The 25915-nt window shown below is 35.7% G+C and overlaps 1 protein-coding gene across 1 annotated transcript in view; it reads left to right on the top strand.

Annotated features, from left to right (window-relative positions):
- CCDC73 (coiled-coil domain containing 73) overlaps positions 1-25915 on the top strand; it is a 90037-nt gene that overhangs the window by 41274 nt on the left and 22848 nt on the right. The window contains 4 exon segments of the mRNA XM_004607967.2: positions 10227-10355; positions 11247-11306; positions 13211-13315; positions 20170-20280. Coding sequence (XP_004608024.2) covers positions 10227-10355; positions 11247-11306; positions 13211-13315; positions 20170-20280 — 405 coding nt within the window.

Genomic DNA, 25915 nt, shown 5'->3' with positions numbered 1-25915 from the left:
TTTCAACTCATAACTCACTATTGTTGCTGGAGTTACCCCCCCCCAAAAAAAAAGGCAGTCCTACTGCCAAGGAAGCATTTGATAGTTTTCCATTGCTGAGAATGTAGAGATATTAAGTCCTGCTGTTTGTTACATAACTTTTCTTCATTCATTTTTCTTGTTCCCCCTCCTTCCCGCGCCACCAAGTTTATGCCTGCTTAGTAATATTCATAATATGATTGTCGCCACGCTGCCTGACAAAGGGAGAAGAAACCTAGAAAGATGGTTATTTCCCGTCATCAGCCGGCGTGGAGCTATAGCTTAGTTGATAGTCTAGCAGCATGTCTGCAAGCAGTTTCTGGAACCAATAGTAGTGCGCTGGTATCGGCCCCGGCTCCACCAGCATCCTGCTGTTCCATGTACATAATTTCTTTTTTTTTTTCCTCATATCCCATTCCCACGCCACCAGGTTCGTGTATGCTTAATGGACATCATAATATGGCTTACGCCACGCCACATTTCTTCCCAAGAAAGAAATATTTCTTCCCCTCAGCTGGCGTGGGGTTGTAGCTTAGTTCAGTCTAGAGAGATGGCTACCACTATGATTGCCTTCAATATTTCAACAAAAGACTTACTATTCTTGTTAGGGTTATCCCCCCAAAGTCCAACCCGTTATAAAGGAACCATTTCATATTGCTGATGATTAGATGACATTAGGTCGCGCGGCCGCAGCAGCCACGCGGTTTTGGATTTCTGTATAAAGTCCAGGGAAAATTCTGCCAGAAATTCTATCACTACAATCTTTTACCCTTTTATGGTACTCATAAGATGGGGAAACCTAGAGAAATACCGGGCCCCCGCTGGGGCAGCCTGGCGGAAACGCTCAGTTCACGTTCTGGAGGAATTTCAGTGGGCAGCTGGTGTCCAAAGTAGCTCTTTTGGGCTCCTCAGTCATGCTGGAGCGGCAGCAGTGGCAAGTGCTTATCCTTATTCTTAATTTTAGTGGGAAAGCATCCTGATTCTCACCACCATTGAAAGTGTGATATTAGATGTAGGTTTTATTAGATTTTATTTACTTGGTAGAGGAAATTCCCTTTCATATCTAATTTGTTGAGAGTTTTAATTATAAGTAAGTATTATATTTTATTTTATCAAGTATTTTTACATCTATAGGTATGGTCATGTGACATTATTTTCTCTTGCCTGTTGAAGTAATGGATTATATTAATTGATTTTAGAATGTTGAGCTAGCCTTCTATACCTGGAATAAATACTACTTGATCACAGTATATAATTAATTTTATATATTGATACATTCAATTTTCTATTATTTTGCTGAGGAATTTTGCAATTATGCTTAGGATAGCTACTGATCTATAGTTTTCTCTTATAACATCTCTGTCTGGATTTGTTATTAAGATAAGGCCTTACAGGATTAGTTTGAAAAATTTGCAGTTTCTATCTTTTGAAAGAGATTAAAAAGAATTAGCATAGATTTTCTGGAATATGTGATAGAGGGGTAAGTGGTAGTACAGAGGGTGTGTCACATGCCTTGACTGTGGCCAACTGAACTCTAATCCCTGGCACCAACAGCCCCCTCAAGCATCACTGGATGCTTTCGTGGAGGTCCATGAGCACAATCAAGTGGCCCAGGGAATCCCTAAAACCACAGGGCCCAATCCCTAAGGTCCCAAAGAGTAGCACATTCTCAGGCCCTAGCCTTGAGCTGCTGGCCCAATACATCAAGAATCACGAGGAGAGGTCCTTGGACCTCATAAACATGCCTTTATCAGAGCCCCTTTTCAGTGTGGCAGTGTTGTCAGATTTTAATATATCCAGACATTGTGCTAATGTAGCACTGTTGTAGCATTGTTGTCCTGTTGTTCATCCATTTGCTCGAGTGAGCACCAGTAACATCTCCATTGTGAGACTTGTTGTTACTATTTTCTGGCATATCGAATACACCGCGGGGAGCTTGCCAGGCTCTGCTGTGCAGGCGGACTCCTCTCTGTAGCTTGCTGGGCTCTCTGAGAGGGACAGAGAAATCAAACCCGGGTTGGCTGCATGCAAGGCAAATGCCCTACCCACTGTGCTATGACTCCAGCCATTGTGCTGATATAAGGTTGTTAATTATTGATTCTATTTATGGTAGTGGATATAGGCCTAGTTGGATTATCTGTTTCTATGTGAGTTTTGGCAGATTGTATGTTTCAAGGAATTGGTCCAATATATTTATATTACCAAGTTGTGAACATAGAGTTATCTATAAATATTCCTTTATTGTCTTCTTTTTGAAAAAAATTAAATTGGTATTTAATAAGGAACCAGGAGCCAGAATATAGAAAAAATTTACAATTCAACTCTTGCAAGGCAAATACAACCCACTAAAATGTATAAAATGCAATCATTATAATGAACAGCATATAGGAGTGAAATGAATCACATGCAATAATGTTTAGAATCATTAGTCATTAGGAAAAACAAATCAAAACCATAATGCCATGGTTTCTTCAGTTCAGTTCCTTCTTTCTTTTCTGATATTTATTATTAGTTTTCCCTCTTTTTTCCCTCAACCTACTAAAGGTGTATCAAATAAAAAAATGTTAGGCACCATAATTTACAGTATTATTAATGGTAGGGGTTTCATGCAAAATATTTTAACACCACACCCTCCATCAGTGTCCCCTTCCCTTTGCCACCTTTGGTCTTTCCCTGCCCCCAAGCCTATCCCTTCGCTGCTCTTTTCCTGCCATAGTAAGTGTCCTACTAAAGACCAGTTCTCAGTTTCTCTTGCCTTTGGGCATTTCTTATTTCCTTACTATGTTTCTTTATATCCCACATATGAGAGAGATCATTCTGTATCTGTCCCTTTCCTAAACTCATTCAGCATGATACTAACTATCCAAATCTGTGTATGTAGCAGCAAATTGAATGATTTTATTTTTCTTATAGCTGAGTAGTATTCCACGTGTTTATATACTATAGTTTCTTTATCCAGTCATCTGCTTTATGACACATGGGTTTTTACCAGATTTTGGCTATTGTTAATAGTGCTGCAATGAATGAAGGAGTGTAGATGTCTTCTCAGAATAGTTTTTGGGTCACTGGGGTAGAGGCCAAGAAGTGGAACAACTGGGTCATATGGAAACTCAGTTCCTAGTTTTTTGAGAAATGCCCATACTGTTTTCAGAGAAAGCTCGACCAATCATTGCTTCCACCAGAAGTTAATGAGGACCCCATTTCCCCACATTCATGCCAACACTGGTCATTTTTGTTCTTTATGATGTGTGCTAGTATTACTGGTGTGAGACGATATCTTATTGTTGTTTTGATTTGCATTTCCCTGTTGAGAAGTGATGTAGAGAATTTTCCATATATCTTTTGGTCATACGCATGTCTTTTTTTTGAGGAAGTTTCTATTCCTATCTTTCCCCCATTTTTGGATTGTTATTTATTTTCTTACAGAGTTCTACCAGTGCCCCTTATCAGATGAATGGTGGATTCTCTCCCAGTCTTTTTCATTCTGGTCATCATTGCTTCTTTAAAATTTCTACTGAGATTTCTTGATGTCTTTATCTATCAATCAATTTATTCATGATCTAATGAAACCTAGGGCTTTTTATTACAAACCAGGGCTCTATCATTAAACTGCATCCTTGCCCTGACCCATGTGTTATTTAGAAGTGTGTTACTCAAGTCCCAGTTTTCTTGCAGTTTGGGAAGGGACTCCCCAGCAGTTCTTAGGACTCCTGGCAATATTCAACTTGGCAGTACAAATCTGGTAAATGCCTGTTTCCTAGCAACACATTACTATTTTAGTCTGCTGGTGCTGGGGTCACAAGTGCAATATTCCTCTGTGTCCAGAGATCAAACTTAGTCAGGATTCTTACACACCCACAGATCCGTTTAATGTGGTCATTGAATTTTAACTTTAAGGAAAGGTATTTTTTCTTTTCTTGTTTTTTGTGCCACACCTGGCAGTACTCAGTGCTTACTCCTGGTTTTGCATTCAGGGATCACTCTGGCAGACTTGGGCAACTATTTGTGGTGCCTGGGATCAGACCTGAGTCAGCAATATGCAATGCAAGTGCCCTACTATGCTGTAGTATCTATCTGGCTCCTGATTTTTCTTTTCAAAAACTAATAAAGTATCATAATCTTGTCACATCAGTCATTGAATACTTGAATAATTTTTCAAGGATAATATTTTTATTTTATGTTGTTTTGTGACTTTGTCCAGAATAGTTAAACTATTGGTTTGTGATAAGAAAGATTTTATTTATCTTGTAAGGCAAGTTATCAGAAAATTTAACTGTTTGATAAAACTATGCTGGGTTCACCATTATGGCAATCATGAAAAATTCCTGATACTATCTAGAGCAGCATTCATAACCTCTGCTGTTTGTCTGAATAAACGTCAGAGCACTCAAGGAGATAGTGATATTAAACAGACTACCTCATACCAGAAACAGAGTAGTAAAGAAAGAAAGGGCATAATATTTATGACCCTAGGAACTATAAGTTGTAATTTAATGAGATCAAAGCTTGTGCTGTTTATTTGCTGCACTAACAGCTTTGAATAAAATGGTTAGAAAACAGAAAATGTACTTAAAGTTCAGAATATTTAAAAACTATAAAGGCTATTATAAAATCAAGAGCATATTTCAGTGGATAATCATCTTATGGGTGTCTGATTTTAATTTATTAAGCTTTTAAGATTAAGTAGTTATTATCTAAGTTAAAAGGAAAGAAATAAGAAATTATTCGTTTTTACTTTTGTTAGTCAGTTACTGGATTTTCACCCCTAATACCCTATCCCTACTTCCCTGTTGTTTCATAACAGCTACTATAATAATTATATTTTATATTCCATATAAAATTAACATATTTCTGCCATTGAAAAGCATAGAAAAAGTGTATTTGTTTCGTCTTGTACTTTTACTAAAAAATGTTTTAGAGGGATACTGGGATCATTGGTGGAGGTGAATGGGCACTGGTGGAGGGATGGGTAAACGATCACTGTATGACTGAAATGCAAACACAAAAGTTCATAAGCTTGTAACTGTACATCACAGTGATTCTCTAATAAAAAATTTTAAAAAGTGTTTTAGAAACTAGTTCTCCTTGATTAATTCAGAGAATTGTAAGCTGATTTTATGTGTCAGTTGTACCATATAATTCAGTTTAATGTACTTTTAATCAGTAGGACACTGTATCATAAAGTTGAACCTGGAACAGATCACTAATGTAAAATATGTCAGCTTATAAAGTAATTTACTTTATAAGTTGTTTTAATCTTTATTTACTTTAGGTAAGTGTAGGTATATATCTTGCTTCTAGGAAAACTCAAGATAAATTATTTTTCAAAAATTTCAAATTTTGCTTTAAAAAGGGTGACCTATTTAAAAATGCACAAAAATGCAATTTGAAAATCACTAGTTATAAACACTTTTGTTTGAAGGAAAATGTATATTGCTTTAAACCCAGAATCATTGATGCTGTTTAAAAAAAGAGAAAATCAACTAAACATAAAAGATTTAATTTTTTTCAGATGATTTTTAAAACTTTTTTCTTTAGACACTATGATAATACTATAATTATAGGGTTTTATGTATGCAACTTTATAATACCCTATACTTTTTATTAGAGGGTCCACTTCCCTCCATCACTGTCTCTTTGACTCAATCCCATCCTACCCTTTGTTCTCCCCTTCCCCCACCGCCTGTCCCCCAACACACCTTGATATGTTCAGTGCTGTAGACCACTTCTTACATTCTGTTTGTTGCTTTTAGCTATTTGTTATTTCTCTCCCTTTTAAAAAAATTCTCACATATGAGAGATTATCTTGTATCTGCTTGACTGTATAATATTAGCTAGATATCCCATAAGTCTAAGTTGAGATAAAAGATTTGAGGCCCAGTGAGCTAAAGTGCTTGCCAAGCAAGTGCAAGGTTGTGAATTCAAGCCTTGATTCTGCTCTTATGTGGTGGAGGTGATCCTGACCTCCCTATCGTCTGTATTCCTCAGCAAGGTAAAAAAGTAAGTAGTAAGTAACGTTTTTAAAAAGTTTGAGGACCTTTAACAAGCATTTTCATTTGAATTGATGTCCTTAATTTTTAAGAATTTAGTTGCCTAAAGAAAGATATCTTTGTGTGTGGGGAACACTCGGTGGTGCTCAGGGCTTGTTCTTGGCTCGGTGCTCAGGGATTACTTCTGGTAGGGCTTGGAGAATATATGAGATGCCAAGCATCAAACCATGGTTGTTCATGTGCAAAGCAAGAGTCCTACCTGCTATGCAATCACTCTGGCCCCAAGAACTAGATTTATTTTAAAATATTATTATTTTTTTGCTTTTTTTTGGGGGGTCACACTAGGCGATGCACAGAGGTCACTTCTGGCTCTGCACTCAGGAATTACCCCTGGTGGTGTTCAGGAGACCATATGGGATGCTGTGAATTGAACCTGAGTCGGCCGTGTGCAAGACAAATGCTCTACCCGCTGTGCTATCATTCCAGCCCCTTAAATATTATTTTTATACTGTGTTCTGTAATTACTATTTTTTCATATTCTTAGCTCTGAACTTAGAATTACCCATTTTTAAATGCTCATATATATAATATGTATTGATTATAATATTTAAGGTTATTTTTTATCAAAATGTAAAAAATATTTTTAATATAGCATAATGCTAGAGATTTATTATCTGGTAAACTTCCCCCTTTCTCCAGCCCACCATTATTGGTAAGAAAATTGCACTGGTTTGTTCACATCTAAACCAGGAACATCTTTTGTAATATGGTAGCCTATCACTTTACTAGCATGTCCCAATATATTTCAGCAAATGATTTTGCAATAGTTACATTCGTTATGTAATGTAGCTCCCCATGGCATATTCATATCCCAAATACAGTAAAAGATATATACATACATCTCGGAGAGCCTGGCAAGCTTCGAGAGTATTCGCCCGCACGGCAGAGCCTGGCAAGCTACCTGTGGCATATTTGATATGCCAGAAACAGTAATGATAGGTCTCATTCCCCTGACCCTGGAAGAGCCTCCAATCTTTGGGAAAGACGAGTAAGGAGAGGCTGCTAAAATCTCAGGGCTGACTGTAATAGAGACGTTACTGGTGCCCACTCAAGTAAATCGATGAACAACAAGATGACAATGATGACAGTGATACAGTGATACATTTGTTATGCTACTAGTTCCTGATCTAATGTTTAAGACTGATGACTCTAATAATAGAGCCTGATCTTAAACTTATAAACCTTGTGATAGCCATTTCTTTTCTTTTCTTTGCTTTTTTTTTTTTTGGGGTCACACCTGGCGATGCACAGGGGTCACTCCTGGCTCTGCACTCAGGAATTACCCCTGGCCGTGCTCAGGGGACCATATGGGATGCTGGGATTTGAACCCGGGTCGGCCGCATGCAAGGCAAACGCCCTACCCGCTGTGCTATCTCTCCAGCCCCAGCCATTTCTTTTCTTTTAAAAAAATTTTTTTTAAATTTTATTGAATCATCGTGAGATAGTTACAAGCTTTCATGTTTGGGTTACAATCTCACAATGATCAAACACCCATACCTCCATCAGTGCACATTCCCCACCACCAATATCCCGGGTATACCCCCCTTTCCTACCCTCCCCCTGCCTCCATGGCAGACAGTATTCCCCATACTCTCTTTCTACTTTTGGGCATTATAGCTTGCAACACAGACACTGAGAGGTCATCATGTTTGGTCCATTATCTACTTTTGGCATGCATTTCCCACCCCAGCTGGTTCCACCAGCCATCATTTTCTTAGTGATCCCTTCTCTATTCCATCTGCCTTCTCCCCTCCACTCATGAAGCAGTCTTCCAGCTTTGGGGCAATCCCCCTGGCCCTTGTATCTACTGTCCTTGGGTGTCAGCCTCATGTGATGTTATTTTATACTCGACAAATGAGTGCAGTCCCTTTCTGTCTGTCCCTCTCTTTCTGACTTTCATTTCATTTAGCATCATACTCTCCATGTTTATCCATTTATAAGCAAATTTCATGACTTCATCTCTCCTAACAGCTGCATAGTATTTCATTGTGTAGATGTACCAAAGTTTCTTTAACCAGTCATCTGTTTAAGGGCACTCGGGTTGTTTCCATATTTTGGCTATTGTGAACAGTGCTGCAATGAATATGTAGGTACAGATGTCATTTCTACTGTGCTTTTTTGCATCCTCAGGATATATTCCCAGAAGTGGTACTGTGGGGTCATATGGAAGCTCAATTTCTAGTTTTTGAAGGACTGTTCATATTGTTTTCCAGAAAGGCTGGACCACTTGGCATTCCCACTAACAGTGAAGGAGCGTCCCTTTCCCCCCCACATCCATGCCAGCACTGGTTGCTTTTGTTTTTTTGAATGTGTGCCAGTCTCTGTGGTGTGAGATGATATCTCATTGTTGTTTTGATTTTCTAGTGGGCATTTGGTTCCTGTAGTATAGAATTTCTCAAATTTTAAAAGCATTTAGATACTGTAAAACCAAGCCTTGAGTATAATAAATATATGAATAATAATCACTGTATCACTGTCACGGTCATCTGGTTGCTCATCGATTTTGCTTGAGCAGGCACCAGTAACGTCTCCATTGTGAGATTTGTTGTTACTGTTTTTGGCATATAGAATATGCCATGGTTAGCTTGCTGGGCTCTCTGAAAGGGGCGGAGGAATTGAACTTGGGTTGGCCACGTGCAAAGCAAATGCCCTACTGCTATGCGAATAATGATATTATAATTATATATCAATTCAGTGGAACGATAGTACAGCAGGTAGGGCGTTTGCCTTGCACGCGGCCAACCCGGGTTCAATTCCTCTGTCCCTCTCGGAGATCCTGACAAACTACCGAGAGTATCCCACCCGCACAGCAAAGTCTGCCAAGCTCCCTGTGGCATATTTGATATGTCAAAACAGTTAATAATAAGTCTCACAATGGAGACATTACTGGTGCCTGCTCAAACAAATCAATGAACAATGAGATGACAGTGATACAGTGATATTAATTCAGAAGTTGTAATTCAGGATTTTTAAGTGTGTGGAAGGTATGCATTAAACTTAGTGTTCACGTAACTTTACGAAAAAAAACATTTGTTTCTCCCTTAACTATATGCTTTACGACACTGCCAGTGTTTTTTGTTTTGTTTTTGAGCCACACCCATCGGTGCTCAGGGTTTATTCCTGCATCTACTCAGGAATCATTCCTCACAGGATGTGGCAGGAGGTAGGGGAACTATATGGGGGTACCTGGGATCAAACTTGAATTTGCCACATGCAAGACCTGCTGTACTACTCTCAGGTCTGCCAATGTTTTGTTTGTTTGTTTGTTTGTTTTAATGAAATACAAATCCTTTAGTCTCTTTTTTATACTCACAATTTTTTAGTAGTTGACATTTTTGTTAGAAAAAATTAAAACTCTTAAACTTACAAATTCCATTCAATATTTGAATATTGCTAAAGTTCTAACCTACAGTACAATGCTGTACTTCCTTCCTTCACCCATAACTTAATAGCATGTCATAAACTAGATCTATTTCTATGGAAAATACCATAAAAGGAGTACTTGCTATGGTTTATTCAGTTCTTAAATTAGTCTTTTAGAAATTGAAGTATGTTTCCTTAATTTTATACAATCTGTAATTTTATAGAATCTTTTGCCTGTAATGTCTACTTTGTTTTTGTCCTCTTTGTAATTTTATTCTTAAAAATTTAGTTAAATACCACTTTGCTGTGTAATACCTTCTTGATGCCATATTAAGCAAACTTTCTTTATGCTTTTTATGCCACTCATTATCTTATGATGGAAGTAATTTTTACATAAATTTTTAGAAGCTAATAAACTCAGGAATTAATAATATTTTATAACATCTTTTTTAACTCAGAAGATTTTTGTTGAATAACTTGGGAATGAAAATATCCTACTGGTGGTTAATTAGTTTAATTAGTGTGCTATTTTTAAGAGTAGAGATAATGCATTCTATCCATTCTGTTTTTGTCTTTGCCTAATTCATAGCCATAAGCGACATCTCCACATCAGCTAATTATCTTGCAAGGAAGCTAGGGAAAATAGATCTTGGTGAAGCAGTACTATTATCATGATTTGTGAAATATGATAAATTACAATGGTAGTTTTTAAAAATGGACTTTAAACACTGTCAGAACATTACCTTATGTAAAAATTGTAAACTGATTTTTTTGCTTGATATTTCTTATGTTAAGGAACTGAAAAATGTAACCTCAGACTTGATAAAATTCAAAGCCACATGTCAACATAGGATGGGAGAAGAAAACATCAATTTAACAGTTAAAGAACAAAAATTACAAGAACTTCAAGAAAGGCTCAACATGGTACTCAAATAAGTGCATTCATGTTTATAAAATGAATTTTGTTTGTTTTTTCGTTTTGGTGCCACATCTGTCACACTCAGGGTGCTAATCCTGACTTTGTGCTCAGGAATGACCCCTGGTGGTGCGCAGGGGAACAGATGTGGTGCCAAGGATACTTGCCAGGATTCAGACCCTTAGCCCCTCTACTCACTCTCTCTGGCTCCAATACAAAATAAATACTTTTATTAAATTTATGGCAATTTCTGGGTTATAATAGAAAAATACTTTATTAAGGTTATATAAAAAGTAAAAATAATATAATTAAAATTATTTTTGCCATAATTCTAATGTCACCATCATAAAGTCTTATCAAGCAAGATTTTAAGATGTAAAAATTTGATTATGATTATTTTTATTTCCACTGTAATATTGTGTCAGGTTTTAAAAAAATATTTTATTGATTGATTAATTGATTTGGTATTTGAGTCACAATCGGCAGTGCTCACGGGTTCCTCCTGGCTCTGCACTCAGGGATCATTCCTGGCAGTGCCTGGGGGACTATGGGATGCCGGTAATTGAACCCGGGTCTGCTTTGTGCAAAGCAAACACCCTCCCCGATGTACCACCGCCACTGCCCCTGTGTCAGATAGTTTTATGATACAGTACTATTTACAGAAAGGCTTTTGAAGAAGAGAAATGATATATTCTTAACATTAGCATATACTGTTAGTACCAGTTTGTATTAGGTATCTAATACTTCTTTCAGTTCACTGAAATCACTGCTGTGATAGCAAATAAATATGGTAATTTGTAGTGCTAACAGATCATTATACTCACACATATGTTGAATACTAAATTGAGCACGGAATTTGCTAGGTTTTGTAGCATAACTTTAAAACATTTTTTTTTAAGGAATTGGAATTAAATAAGAGGATTAATGAAGAGATTGCCAGAATTCAAGAAGAAAAACAGGCAAGCAATGATAAGATGTTTTATAAGCTGATAATAATTTTAAAGTCAGATACAGTGTGGAGGGGAAAAAAACAAGTTAAATAAATGGAACCAGGTCTAGGTCAATGCCTCACATATAAGTTTATTTAATGGATACATATATATTCTTATTTTTAATTTTTTGGGGGAGGGTCTCCCCAGTAGTGCTCAGGAGGCTTAGGTGCCCCACTATGATTCTTGGCCAGCTGGGCTGGCAGTTCAATAGAAGGGCCAAAGATGCAATGCTGCTCAGGCTCTGTGTGCTGGGCTATCTCAGCTATCTCAGCTGGGTTATCTCAGTGCTGTTGAAGATCTCCAGGTCCACACCCAGCATTGGTGGAGTAAGTATACTCTAGCCACATCCACCATGTGGTACGGGGTATTGAACAGGGAATAGCAAGTATCTAACCTAGAGCGTATCCTAAGGGCTATACTGCCTCCCAGCCACCACGTGTGTATCTTTTAAGCCAGGTTGCATGGACATTGCCATGGAAAAATAAATATAAGAGGATTTGGGGAGATGTTGGTCAAGGATGCAAACTTTAATTTTTTTAATTTTATAAAGTAGTTCACAATATTTGATTGCATTTAATATTCTAACACCAATCCCACCGTCATTACACCTCCTCACCACCATATTTCGGATGTTTCCATCCTTAACCCAAATCCCTGCCCTAAAGCAGAACCGAAATAATTTATTTTATGTTTTCTGTTATGAAAAAGCACTGAAAATGCTACAAAAAAGTTTCCTTAGAAGAAAGTGTGTGAAGATTGTTGTATTTCACTCAGGAGTCATTAAGCTCTTCTATAAGAGATCATTAACAAGTTGTTAAAGGTTGAGCCTTGTAGCCTTGTGTGACTATATATATATCACTGTAGCACTGTCATCCGTTGTTCATCGATTTGCTGGAGCGGGCGCCAGCTCAACCTTTAACAACAAGGCTAGTGGTTAGGATTCAGTGCTTCCACACACAGAATAATTGGTAATTATTAAGGCAATAGAAATGTTAACCAATCTTATTGTGGTAATGAATTTGCAATATATATGTGCATTAATTCATGATGACATTGTATATCTTAAGTTTGCACATATTTTATGCCATAAAGTTAGAAAAATACTAACATATTCTAAATAAATAAAAATAAACTTGTTCTGTTTTTACCTTGGTAGTTTTGACCAGTGTTGTCCTGGCAAAGAAATATTGAGATGTATATATGCTAAGAACATATGCTTTTAGGACATTATAGTATCATTTTAATATTTGATATTTATGATTCTTCTATTTTAAAAAAAGGACATGAAATAGAATTCTTTCTGACTTTTTTCTTGTCTGCTTTTTACTCTATTTGACTTCAGTACTTATCATAATGTCCTATCCCACTAGTAATATGACATGTTAGTAGTGATGTATTTACTATTTGGGAAAGAAACTAGTAAAAATTTTAGTTCTGAGATCTTCACACTTTCAGTATTGTGTAATAATCCAAGACCTAGTTTTTAAAAAAACCTGTTACTTATTTAGGGGACTCAGAAACAGTACTTGGTAAGAAGTCATATAATACATTTTTAGCATTTAACTTTATTTTAGAGTATTGATTATTGTAGCAATAAAATTAAACTATATAGATAATTTAATAAACTAGGAAATGTATTTTTATTAATGAGTTTAGAAAAATTCCTATTGCCTTAGGCTGGAGCATATGCTTTGCAGGGGAGGGACATCGGTTCAGTTCCCATTATCACGTGGTCATCCCCCAACCAGTGAGTGGGGAATAGCCCTGGGAATTGCTGAATATAACCCCAAAACAAAACAGAATAACTACAAAAAAGAAAAATACCTACTACTTTAAACTTTTCAATTGACATCATATTTATATATTTAAAGGATATCATCATTTCTTTCCAACGTATGCAGCAGTTACTTCAGCAACAGACTCAAACTAATACTGAAATGGAAGCAAAAGCGAAGATGTTAAGAGAAAATAACCAGGTTATTTATATATATGTCGATACCTGTAAATAATTTTATAGATTAAAATTAAATATATTTATGTTTGAACATCTTTTTATTGAGTTATACTGATTTTGTTTTTTCATTCATCTGCCCAACTTTGTCTGAAATTATTTTGAATTTTAAAGGTAAGATATTAGTCTCTGTCATTGATGTGGCATTAATGTTTAAAGCCATGAACTGAATTTTTTAAATTGCTATTTAACTGTTCTATTAGATGTTTCCTCTCTCCTATCTTCCCTCCTTCCTCCTTTCCTGTCCTGTCCTTCTCTTTCCCGTTTCTTCTCTTCCTATCCCCCATCTCTCTTCTTTTCCTTCTCAGAGAAGGAGCTGAGCTTCCACCAGAGTGGCCAGGATATGCTACTTTGAAGGGATTCTTGATTATAAAGGATGAGCTGAACAAATCCCTAGAAAACTAAAATTCTCTCCCATGTAGAGAATAGCTTGAATAGGTACCAGGCTATGTAACAGGAGTGTTTGCATAGAGGATTCATACTGAGAAAGATCTCATGCCTTAGGTTTAATATTCTGTGGTGACTTTCATAAATTTTAATTCTTTATCTTTGAATTTTTTTTTATATTAAGTTGGATGAGAAATGGAGTATACACTGAGGACTTAGGGGCTTGGCTTAATCATTCTCCTATCTCTAGCTGCCTCCCAGGACCAGTTCTTTGCTGGTGATATTTTCAACTTTTGCTGCCCTGGAACCTGTTGGCCTCATCTTACCAGCTTTCTTTCCACTGTTGTTGGCTGCTGAGGTAGTATTGGTGAGGAGAGGTCTATGTTCTGCTACTGACCTTTACCCCTGATTATGGCAGAGAGGGTCTGAGTTTAATTCATGTACCCTGCAGCATCTTGTTTCAGGTTGGTAAGAGTGGCAAGTAACTTGGCAGCATTTGAGTTCCCAGGCCAATGAACTTACCTGGATATTATAATTCCTTGATGGTTACCCATTTGGTGTTAATTGGGGAAGGAAGAGATTTCATGAAACAGGGATATTGACTTCTCCATGCACACTCAAGACATGACACCTGGCTTCAGCAGCAGCCTGTGGAGGGTGGAAATCCAGTAGTGGGTGCAACTTGATTGTGCTGAGTTGTGTGGCAAGACCCTTAAGAACCTGTGAAGATCTGTACTTGTCTTGTGAGTATCATCATGCCCAGGGGGAAAGGACATTATAACAAAAAGTACCACAATAGAGTAAGAGGAAGAGAGAAATAAGGAAATGGTAGGAAAGAAGGAAGAATCACAAAGTAACATTAACAGAACATTTTTTCCCCCAATTTTCCTTCCACTTGTTCTATAGCTCATGAAGTTATGTGAAGCCCATTTTCATTGAATGGAACCAAAACCTAACCAAAGTAATGCAAGATTTGTCTCTCAACATTGGTGTGCTATGACTTCTGACTTCCTTATTTCTCTTGCTTGCTCCTACTACAGGCCCTGTAAATTCAACAGTACTTACACCAGTATTCAAGAAGGAGTTAGTTAATACTATAGGTGTTAGACCCGAAAGAGGGAGAGGGAAAAGGGGTGTTAGACTCATTACACTCTCTCTTAGTCCCATCACCTACTCTAATTAAAGACTAGCAAAAACTTTTTCTGAAATCCAGTTATGAATAAGTGTTCCTCCACCTCTATTATCCTCCATGTAGATGGATTAGTGGGACTCTTTCTTTAATTTGTTGGAACTTCAACCAAGAAACTTAATATTATTTACCAAAATTCTCTGAATAACATTTGTTAGGATCGTCTTTTACAAAGGATTTGAAATATATGTATATTTCTAATAAACAGATGATTTAGTCTAGCCATTTAATTTTATGATAAGATAAAGATACAGAAATTGTGAGAAAGCAGTTAAAAAATTTATAATTAGAGGCAAATCAGGACTAAAATTTTGCCCTATTCCTATTCTAGCACTGTTTCTACATTACATTGTTAAGGTATTTTTATCTAGATTGATGACACCTGCCATTTTAGTTAGATTATTTATATAAAAATCACATTTAAAATGTCCTTCTTGAATATTGTGTGTAAGTACTATTGAATTTACAGGTCCTGTAGTAGTCATAGATACATAGAGTCTATGTTTCGTAGAATTAATGTTAACTAAATATGGTTCCAGGATTTTTTTAACTATCACGATTATAGATAATTGCTTTTGCACAGTTATTATATGAACCTGGATAGTACATAGAGAAACTAGTTTCATGTAGTAAAATTTCAAAGTTTTACAGGACAGAATTGTCAGCTTTTTATTTTGTAAGTAAGGACATTAAAAAATAAATAGTACCATCTATCATCACTTTCATTTTATGAAAGAGAACATTTAAACACCACAACTATATTAAGGCTATAATCTCAGGATAAAGGACAATCCTTTACAGGAAAAGACATTTGATGACCTTATATTGACTCTTTTTACCATGGACTAGTGAAATTTTGTCATGGATCAGTACTTGTTTGTAAACTGGTGTTGGAGAACCCTGATATATAGTATAACAAAATATTAATGTAGAACTGTTGCCGAGGATTATGCTGCATTGATATCCTAAGTGTTTTCTCAAGGAGCATTCTAATTCCACCTGTGCTAAAAGGGATCATTACTCTTCATAATGGCCTGCTGTTTTTCAGTGCTCTGAAATCAAGCTGTCATCTGTCTAGCTTTTTTAATAGTACAATTTGGAGCAAAGAGATCTAAATTTGAGAAAGAGAAAGAAAGAGAGAGAGAGATGGAGAATTTCACTGTGACTTAATTACAGTTTAATCCCAATATAGGTACAGTTATACTGGGATAGTTATGGTGTTAACAAGAATAATTTACATATTGCTCCTATAGTCACAGTTTTAATATTGTATCTTTTCTTTATTTTTTGGCCACACCCAGCAATGCTCAGGGCTTATTCCTGACTCTGCACTCAGGAATTGCTCCTGCTGGTGCTCAGGAGACCATATGGCATGCTGGGATCAAACCCAGATCAGCCGTGTGCAAGGCAAACGTTTTTATTTTAACTTTCCACAGTATCTATTTTTAGAGATAGTTTTCAGATTTATTGAGATTAAAATAAAACCAAATGATTTCTGATAGAATATAACTTTCTATAACAAGTACATTTTCACTAATTTAAGAGCCTAAAAGAATAGCATATCATAGGACCTTGCTAAATATTATTAAATTAACAAATAATTCACTGTAACAAATGATTAACAGTGTATAAATTCAGACTCCAAATTTAGATATTGTCAGGCAAGTGCTTCTGTTAATATACTGAAAAACTATCATTCATATCTCTCTCCTCTGGAATGGCTATAAAAATATATCATAAATACACTGGGACAAATATCTCAGGAAAGGAAACTAAAGTTTCAAAAGCGATGAGATAGTACAAGGGATAAGAGACTTGCTTTCCCAAGACTGATCCCGATTCAATCTCCAGTACCCACATATGGTCCCCTGAGCACTGCTAGGATTAATCCTATGCAAAGAGCCAAGAGTAAACCCTGAGCACCACCAGGTATTACCCAACCCTCTGAAACAAAACAAAAAGTGAGAATTAGATGGAAAGTTTAGTAGCTGGTGAGAGAAATTAGAAATCCAAGGGAAAAATACAGAAATGAATAGGAATCCCCAACATAACTTTTCTGTACATTTGTGCAATTGAAATTAAAAAAAGAAACCTAGAAACCTTCATATGAAGCTATTGGATCTCTAACTTCTCTTTTCTGTCTTGCACAAATAGTTACTGCCTGTCTTCTGCTTATTAGAAGATCAAGGGTGAGTTTGAGAGTCTGAGGGGCAACCAAGTTGGGGATATCTAGTGGTGTGCTAGAGACAACTTGTACCACAGTTCTTAGAAATGTTTCATTTTGTGAACAGATTGTTAAACTGGGGTAGCTTAAGATTGACAGTGGTGGGAATATTTAACTATGAAACAGGCAAATGCTGCAAATTATGACTGCTGCTTCTTTCTCTTCTCTCTTCTCTCATTCTTTCTCCTTCCTCTTTCTCTACCCCTCTTCCACCTCCTCCTTCTCTTCTTTCTCTACCACCTCCCCTGCCTTCCTATTCTCCATTCACCAGTACAGCTACTAAGAATATTATATGTAAAATATGGTAGAAAGTCTGATTATTGAATTCTGAGTCTCCTGTTAGATGAAAGTGAGGCTTATAATTTCCAGGTGGGAAAAATGGAAGATTTTTTTTCCCTAGGAAGACTAAACTTCTCAAGAGAAAAGACTAACACAGTTTAGTTTTCGCAATGGTCTGTGCAAAGTTTGCTTATTGAGTTGAATGAATAACAAAGAGGAAATTATCAAATATATGAAACAGGGGACTTATCAAGGAAGTGTGGAATACTTAGGGAAAAGCTGGTCTTGCAGGCATGAGACCATGAATGCGATTCAGGTTGGCACTGCTATTTAGAATCCCTGGCACCACCACAAAGTATGAAGTCTCTGGTCCACCACAACCAAGTATGTGTGCACATTACAACTAGAGGATTAAATTCTTAGCAAGCATCACAATTAAGTGTGTGTGGACCCTCCACCCCATGAGCACTATAACAAAGTATGCTGGTCAACTCAATAGCCAAGAACCAAACCAAACCAAACCACTAGAATATCTGATTTAAGGAGATATTTTAAAATTTTGGAACCTCACCAGTAGTGCTCGGGGGCCAGGTGGCCATTCTTGGTGATGCTAAGAGACCTCTAGTGTTATAGTCATTATACTCAGTGATGCTCTGGAAGCCATATCTTATCTGGGGTACAACTCAGGTCAGCCTCATGCAAGTCTTGCACCCTGGACCCTGTATTATATACACAGCCCATAAACTATTTATTTTACTTAGTGGTCTCTGTAGGTACAGGAAGTGATTAACCTATCTACTATACTGTTTGAGAAACAAATGCTTGGAGTATTTATTACTATGCTAGAAACTGTGGTATAGTTTCATATTTCTTATAAACTTTATATTCAAAAATGCTATTACAATATAAGTATATACTGTAAAATATTGGCTAGGATGTTAAATTAGTAAAATTCAGTTTAAAATATAGCATTGTAGATCATAGTCCAGTCATCTGTTCTTAGACACTCAGGTTGTTCCCAAATTTTGGTTATTGTGAATAGTGCTGCAGTGAATATGGGAGTGCAAATGCCTTTTTGGAATAGAGCATACCAAGCACAGGGGGTCAGAGGCAAGGGTGAAGGGGAGGGAACATCGAGTCAGTGTTGGAGGGAAGTAGACACTCTGGTGGAGGGTATGTTGTTAGAGTGTTGTATGCATGAAACCATATCATTAACAATATTTTGAATCATGGGGCCTCAAATTTTCAAAAAAATGTCATTGTATAAAAAGCAAAAACCATTCTATTATTACATGTACATATATAGAAAATATATGATTTTGTAAAAATACATTCTGAAGTAAAGGCAATCAGAATAAATTTCACAAGCGCTTTCTAAGCTTTCTTTTTTATCCACTAAAGGATATTTTTATATTAAAATTATAAAATTATAAAATGCTTTTTTATTCTGTTAATAATTGTGTCATTTTTGCATATTAGTATACAGTATATAATTTACAGCTCTTTAACTATATTGAATACTTTAAAATGTGGTATATCTATCTACATATCACAATATAGAAAGTAAGCAAGGCACTTATTTTTTTAAGAAGGCTAATTGCCGGAGAGATTATATGACAGGTAAAGCACTTGTCTTCCAATAACCAATCCAGGTTCAATCCCTAGTATTGCATCTGGTTCCCTGAGCTCTGTCAGGCGTGCAGGTCGATCCAGATTTAATCCCCAGGTTCAAGGTCCACCAGGAGTGATACCTGAGAAGAGTCAGGAGTAAGCCCTGTGCGTAGCTGGTGTGGGCGCCCTCCCCCCCAATAAAACAAAGCAGGCAAATTGTAGAATAATACGGTATGTATGATTTGGTCTCACCTGTATTTAAGAAGTTAGGTTTTATATACTTGTATTCTATACAATTTCTTGTAGAATGTACAATAAGCTACTAAAGTAAATACTTCTAGGGGAAAATTGTAGAATCAATACAGGAAAACTTCACCTTTCTTTCTATATCTTTTGTGTGGCTTGAAGTGTTTACTTGAAATGTAAATAGCTTTAATAATGATTTTTAAAATAAACTTAAAAATTCCAAATGTATACATATATACAAAAATTCTTACAATTGTACAATTTATATTTTTATGGAATTTTACTTAGATAGCACTATTATTAGTGACATTGATTTAACAGTTCTAAAACTTAAACATCTTAGGATTTAGATGGTGGGAAGAGTAGTATGTTGGTACTTATATTAGTTAATAAAGTAATAGGTTAATATGATAAATGTTGAAACTACTAAAAACTAAAAATTTGAAATTTAGAATGAAAATTGTATGTAAGAATTTCCTAACTAGTTAATTTCTAAAATAAAGTGAATAAAGAAACTTATTCTGTGGTACTTAAAACATTTTAGTAAGGTCAGGCTGGATTGTGCTACATTTCACATTTTTTCTGTGCTGTACTTTATATTACTTTTTCAGTACATTAAAACTTATGCAGTGAAACTGAATAATGGCAATGTTTTTATACCCTTTTATAGCCATTTCTTTTTCATAACCTCCCCCTATTTCCTGTTAACTAAACTATAAGTACCTTTCTGTTAATTTATGAAAATTATTGTTGAGATAGCACATTATCACTGATCTGTATGGCACTTTCAGCATGTTAGAAGCAAAGGTCCAGGCAACATAAAACACATCAAAATTCATTAATGTGGTATTGATTATTTTTTGGATAATTAATTTTATTGCAGATCCTTGAAAGAGATAATGAGCTTCAAAGGGAGAAGGTAAAAGAAAATGAAGAAAAGTTCCTTAATCTTCAAAATGAGCATGAGAAAGCACTAGGAACTTGGAAAAAGAATGTAGGTTTATTAAATATTAAAATATTTTAATAGTTGTAGACATTTAAGATAACTAATGCTAAGAAAATACTGTAAAAATCACAGGAATAGAATCAGATATATTTTCTTCTTATGTCCATATTTCCAAGAAGTAAATGCTTTTTAAAAGCTACATTTAATAAAATATAGTACAGTGCTTTCATGCATGATAAACCACACAGATATGTTTATACTTAAAACTTGAATGACTTTCCATATGTGATAAAGGAAAATAATATATTTTTTTCATAAAGCTCTTGCACAGTATATTAGTAAATGACTAAATTATATTGGCACTATTGTTTGCTATCTGTTTCCTTCCCTTAGCAATTTTAAGGTGTATTAAAGCAATGACTAGAATGGGCATGCTGTAGTTCAGTTCTAGAGTATTCAATGAGTTGATAAGTTATAGACATAGCTATTTCCTCAAACCACATTTGTTTGTTTTACACTTTTTTGTATTTTAATTTCAGTGAAATAAGGTGTAAATAAAGTTTCACTTTGAAGATTTGTAGATTTGGGGTCTGAAAGATATTTCCATGGGTAGGGTACTTGACTTGATTGCAGACGACCAGGTTTAGATCCCTGGTACTACATTTTGTCATCCAAGACCCAAAAAGCCTTGAACACCATCTATTATGGCGCAGAAACCAGAATAAAATATACTTGTGGATTCCAAAATTTTAACATCTATTTTTACTGTCTTAACATTATTTATAAGAATTAACACAATAAAAATCGCTGTGTATTTCTGAAACTAATTTTGTGAGATTAAGATGATGTTCTAAATTATTATATAATTTTGCTATGGGTACTCTGGTGTGGTGAGGTGTGATAAATGTATACCAAAATCATTAACATTAATATTGTTATTGTAGAGTATGTTACCTTATACTACAATACAATATTTAAAATATATAAATATAATTTTAAATATCAACTTGATAAGATTTTCTGTAAATGCTTTAGGTTTAATATATGATTCTTGACTTTTTATTTTTTTACAGTGCTGTAGATTAATCCGCTGTAGAAGGTCACACATGAAAGACATTCGCTCTACTACTGAACTATATCCCTGACCTCATTCTTGTTTTTAATTCATTTCCTGCTAACTTGCACTCCTGATTTTTATTTTAGAAACAATAGGTTCTCATGATTATTTTATAAGCTTTACCCAAATTTCAAAATGTATTTTTGTAACTGTAAAAATTACCAAAAATGTGCTTAATAATATGCAGACTCATAAAGCAACAAATCATTAAGCAACCAGCATAATATTCATTTTAGCTTCAGCTGGTCTCCCTTGTATACCAACACTTCCTTCTTATTCTTTATATTTAAAAGACCACTGAAATGATAATGTCATGATAAGGAAAACAAAGCAGTGAAAAATAAAACATATATATAAGTGTCATCCATGTATAGAGAAAAAGAATAGTTGATCTAAGAAACCGAAACATTTATTTTTTCCTGATGAGACCACAATCATACCTTTCTCAAATGGGAAAAAAATAGATTGAAAAATTAAGCAGGAGTAGAGAGATAATAGAGGTTGTAAGTTTTTTGGTTCAATCCCACTTGGGTCTCATTGCATGTGGTCCCTGAGCACCACCAGCAGTCATCCCTGAGCGCAGAGCACTGCCAGATGTGGACCAAAACTGCCACCATCCTCCCCCACCCAAATAAAGAAAATTAAACATTTTGTTTTAATGGATAGCTCTCTAAGTAAACATAAATATGAATAAAATTATTTATAAATAAAGATTAAATTGCTATTTTCTTAAGGGTTTAGATGTATGTCTACTTAAGTTTTCTTTTTTGTTTTTTGAGAGGTGGGTTTTGGGCCATACTCAGCAGTACTTAAACTTGCTTCTGACTCTGCCCAGAGATCACTCCTGGAAGGCTCAGGGGACCGTAAAGGATTCCAGGGTTGATTGAACATAGGATAGTCAGGTATTAGCAAGTACCCTACCCACTGTACTGTTATTTTGGGCCCTCTATATAGGTTTTCCACTATTCCTCTTTGGCTTTGCTTTTCCTACATTTGGGTTACATCTCAGGAGCTCAGTGTCCAATGGTTGCTTCTTGTGCTGTGAAGGGGATCATGTAGTGCCGCAGTCTAAACTGGGGCCCAGTAATGCAAAGCATTCATTCTAGCCCATCAAGCTGCCTTCCTGACCCTTTCAACTTTAATTTTTTAAGGTACCAGGGATAAAACTCAGGGCCTCACATATGCAAGATATGCACTTTACAACAGAGCTACATGCTCCATCTCATCACTTTGAGTGAACAGTACTCCCCTCACCCCACCATTTTTAGAGTTACTTTGATTTACAGCCTGTCAATGATAGTTTCATGCATATATGTTTCCAGCACCACACCTAGAATGGGAATGCCCACTTCCCTGCACCAGTGTCCCAAAGACTCCTTCCACCTCCTCTGCTCCCTTATAAGCTCAGTCCTGTAGACTAACTCTCCAGTTTTGTTGCCTTTGGCTATTTGTTGTCTCTTCACTCTTTCTTATACCATACATGAGAGATTTATTGTGGAAGTGATAACAACTATAAACATATAGATGAATTAAGCTAAACCCCTTCAATTTCACAAATTTAAATTGATCATTTTTCCCAAAGCTATTTTTTACAGACATATAAACAAAAAAATTAACAGTATGAATAGTTATATGCTATACATGTTTAAAATTTAAAATAGATAAATCTTATAAATATGTGATTTGGCAAGAATAAGGAGGGGAGAATTTATTTATTAAATTTTTTGTGTGTCTTTTGGGTTATACCTAACAGTGCTCAGGACTTATTCCTGGCTTTGTACTAGAGATCACTCCTGGCTGGGATCACAGATCACATGGGAGGTCAGGGATAGACCTCCCATGTGATCAGCCATATCAGCCAGATCAGCCATATCAAGGCAAGCTCCCTATCCACTGTACTATCACTCCAGCCCCAGGAGACAAAAGTTTAAAGTAAAATATGAATAGGCTTATACAAATATAAAAGTGTATGTTTTCCTAAAAGGTGATGTTAATTTTATGTTAGACAATATTATAGGTAATGATTAAGCAATATGTTGATAAGTAAAAAACTTGATAGACATAAAAATGACATGAATAAAAGTAGAAAGAACATTAAAATAAATGAAATATTCATTATATAGAGAGTATAAGGCCCTTAGCAAGCTAGAAACACACAGACTTTTTAAAGTCTAGTATCCATAAGTACCATGAACGACACAACATACTTAGTGGTGATGTGTTGAGAAGTTTGGCTTATCTTTTAAAGAAGCTCCTCTTAAAAATTTATTTATTTGTTTATTTTAGAACCACCATACCTGGCAGTGCTCAGGGCCTATTCCTGGCTCTGTGCTCAGGGATCACTCCTGGTGGGGATTGGGAGACCATATGAGGTACCAGAAATTGAACCTGGGTCAGCTACTATCACTCCATTGCCTGAAGAAGCTCCTGTAATGTTTTTTGAAAAAACTTCTTTCAAGGCTGTGAACTCTCTTAAATTGTTGCTTGTCCATGATTTGCATTAGTCCTTCAAATCTGAGTGCTAATCTAGTTGTATAGAGTATCTTGGTGAGGAGTTCATTTCATTGAGTTCTGTAGGTGTTTTGTTTGATTAATTTTTTACTATATTCCACCATTCTCCTCTGGCATATAGAGTCTCATTTATCGAATTTATGTGATTTTTGAGGGGTTTCTTTGTAAATTTGATATTAATGCTTTTAGTTTTCTCTGTCTTTGAATTTTATCATTCTAATGACAATGTGTTCTAGAGGGTTTTTTTTTTTTTATTTATTTTCACTGGGATCTTTTGGGCTTCTTGGATCTGAGTGCATACACTCCTCAACTCTGAAAAATTTGTATCTAAGATTTCTTTGTTCTTCATGGGCTCTGATAATTCTTACATTGTTCCCTTTGAACTCATTACATAGTTTTCTGATGTGCTTGTTCTTTTCAGATATTTTTCCATCTTCTGTTGTTTTCTATAGATTTCCTACATCTCATCTTGGAGCTTACCATTTTTTCCCCTCACCTGCTGTTACTCTGTTATTGAGGCCTTGGTTGAGTTTTTTATTTTACCCAAACATACTCTTTAATTCTGTTAACTTATGATTGTATTTTTCTCATTTCCATTCTGTAGTTCTCTGTGCTTTACTAGCTTACCTGTAACACCGATTCTTTGAGCTCATTAAACATTCTCATCATGGTGTTCATATAGTCGTTATCTGAGAAGTTACAGAGCTGGTTGCCCTGACAGAGCCTTCCGTGCAGCTATCCTTACTCATCGAGTTTCTTTTGGTCCTACTGTGGCTGCTATGCTCTAGGGTGAATCTTTGTAGTTTGACTCTGTGGGAACTCTTTGAGGGACTAGGCGGAATGTTGCTCTTTTCAGTCTTTGTTGGTTCTCACCCCATGCCAGGAAATGGAGACATAAATGTGTACAGTTTGAGACATGGTAAGTGTTCAGGCTACAAGCAGTGATGAGCAGAGTTATAGGGTCAGGGTGTGGATTAGGCCTGGAAAGTCAAATGAGCCAGCAGAAGGACTCAGATGTGGACCTGTAGAGACAATAGTTGAGTATGGAGACTTGAAAATTGTAGTATTGTTGCTGAGAGTGCATCAAGAGAGACTTAAAAACAAAAACAAAAACACTGACAAAAATAAGAATCATACAAACATCTCTTTTAAAAAATATTCGTGAGTACTTGGAAGATAGTAGGTTATTATCATGCCTACGTGTGAAGCCTGACTTCAGTCCCTGGCACTGAATAATTCCCCAAGTCCTGCCATATGTGGTCCTATTTTTTTTTTAAAGGAGCGAGAGGGCTGGAGAGATATTATAGTAGGTCATGTACTTGCCTTGCATGCAGCTGACTGTGGTTCAACCCCGGGCACCGTGTATGGTTCCCCAAGTGCCGCCACAAGTGATCTTTGAGTGCATAGCCAGAAGTGAGCTCTGAGCTCCACGAAGTGTGGCCCCCAAATAAAGAAACCAAAGAAATGCAGTGAAAGAAAGTTTTATATGAATAAAATTTAGTAAATATTAATATACGTTATATTTTAAATTTATTGAAATATTATTAAAACTTATATACATTTGCTTTTATTTGGTTAGTTGTATAGTCATAGATGTATATAAGGAAATACCATTAATTGAGGTTATTTGGAAATTATTTAGGTAAAAGGTGTCAAAAAGGAATTTGTAAAATTTGTTGAATCTTTATGATTTTTTGACTTTAGATTTCCAAATATACCTCCAAAATAAAGATTAATTAAGAGCTCACATTTTTAAAAGGAAAGATTACTGAAATTAACCATCAAGACTGAAGTGATTTTTAGTAGCATTAGCAAATTAATATGAAAACAGAAAAATCATTTTGTTTAGCTAGATTGGAGAAAGTTTTAGAAAAAAGATTATACTAGAGTTTAGCTTTGAAAGATAATATGGTTTTATAATGCAATAGCTGCTCATTTTCTGTATGATCAATAATATAGTGTGGAATTGCAATTGAAAAGAGAGTTGGAAAAATCATGGAGTCAGGAAACTGAATCTTCAAGGGTTATTGATAGTTTGATCTGAAAAAGCACAGA

The sequence above is a fragment of the Sorex araneus genome, chromosome 6 (assembly GCF_027595985.1).
Source record: "Sorex araneus isolate mSorAra2 chromosome 6, mSorAra2.pri, whole genome shotgun sequence".
Taxonomy (NCBI): Eukaryota; Metazoa; Chordata; class Mammalia; order Eulipotyphla; family Soricidae; genus Sorex; species Sorex araneus.
This window is presented reverse-complemented; position numbering and strand designations above follow the sequence as displayed.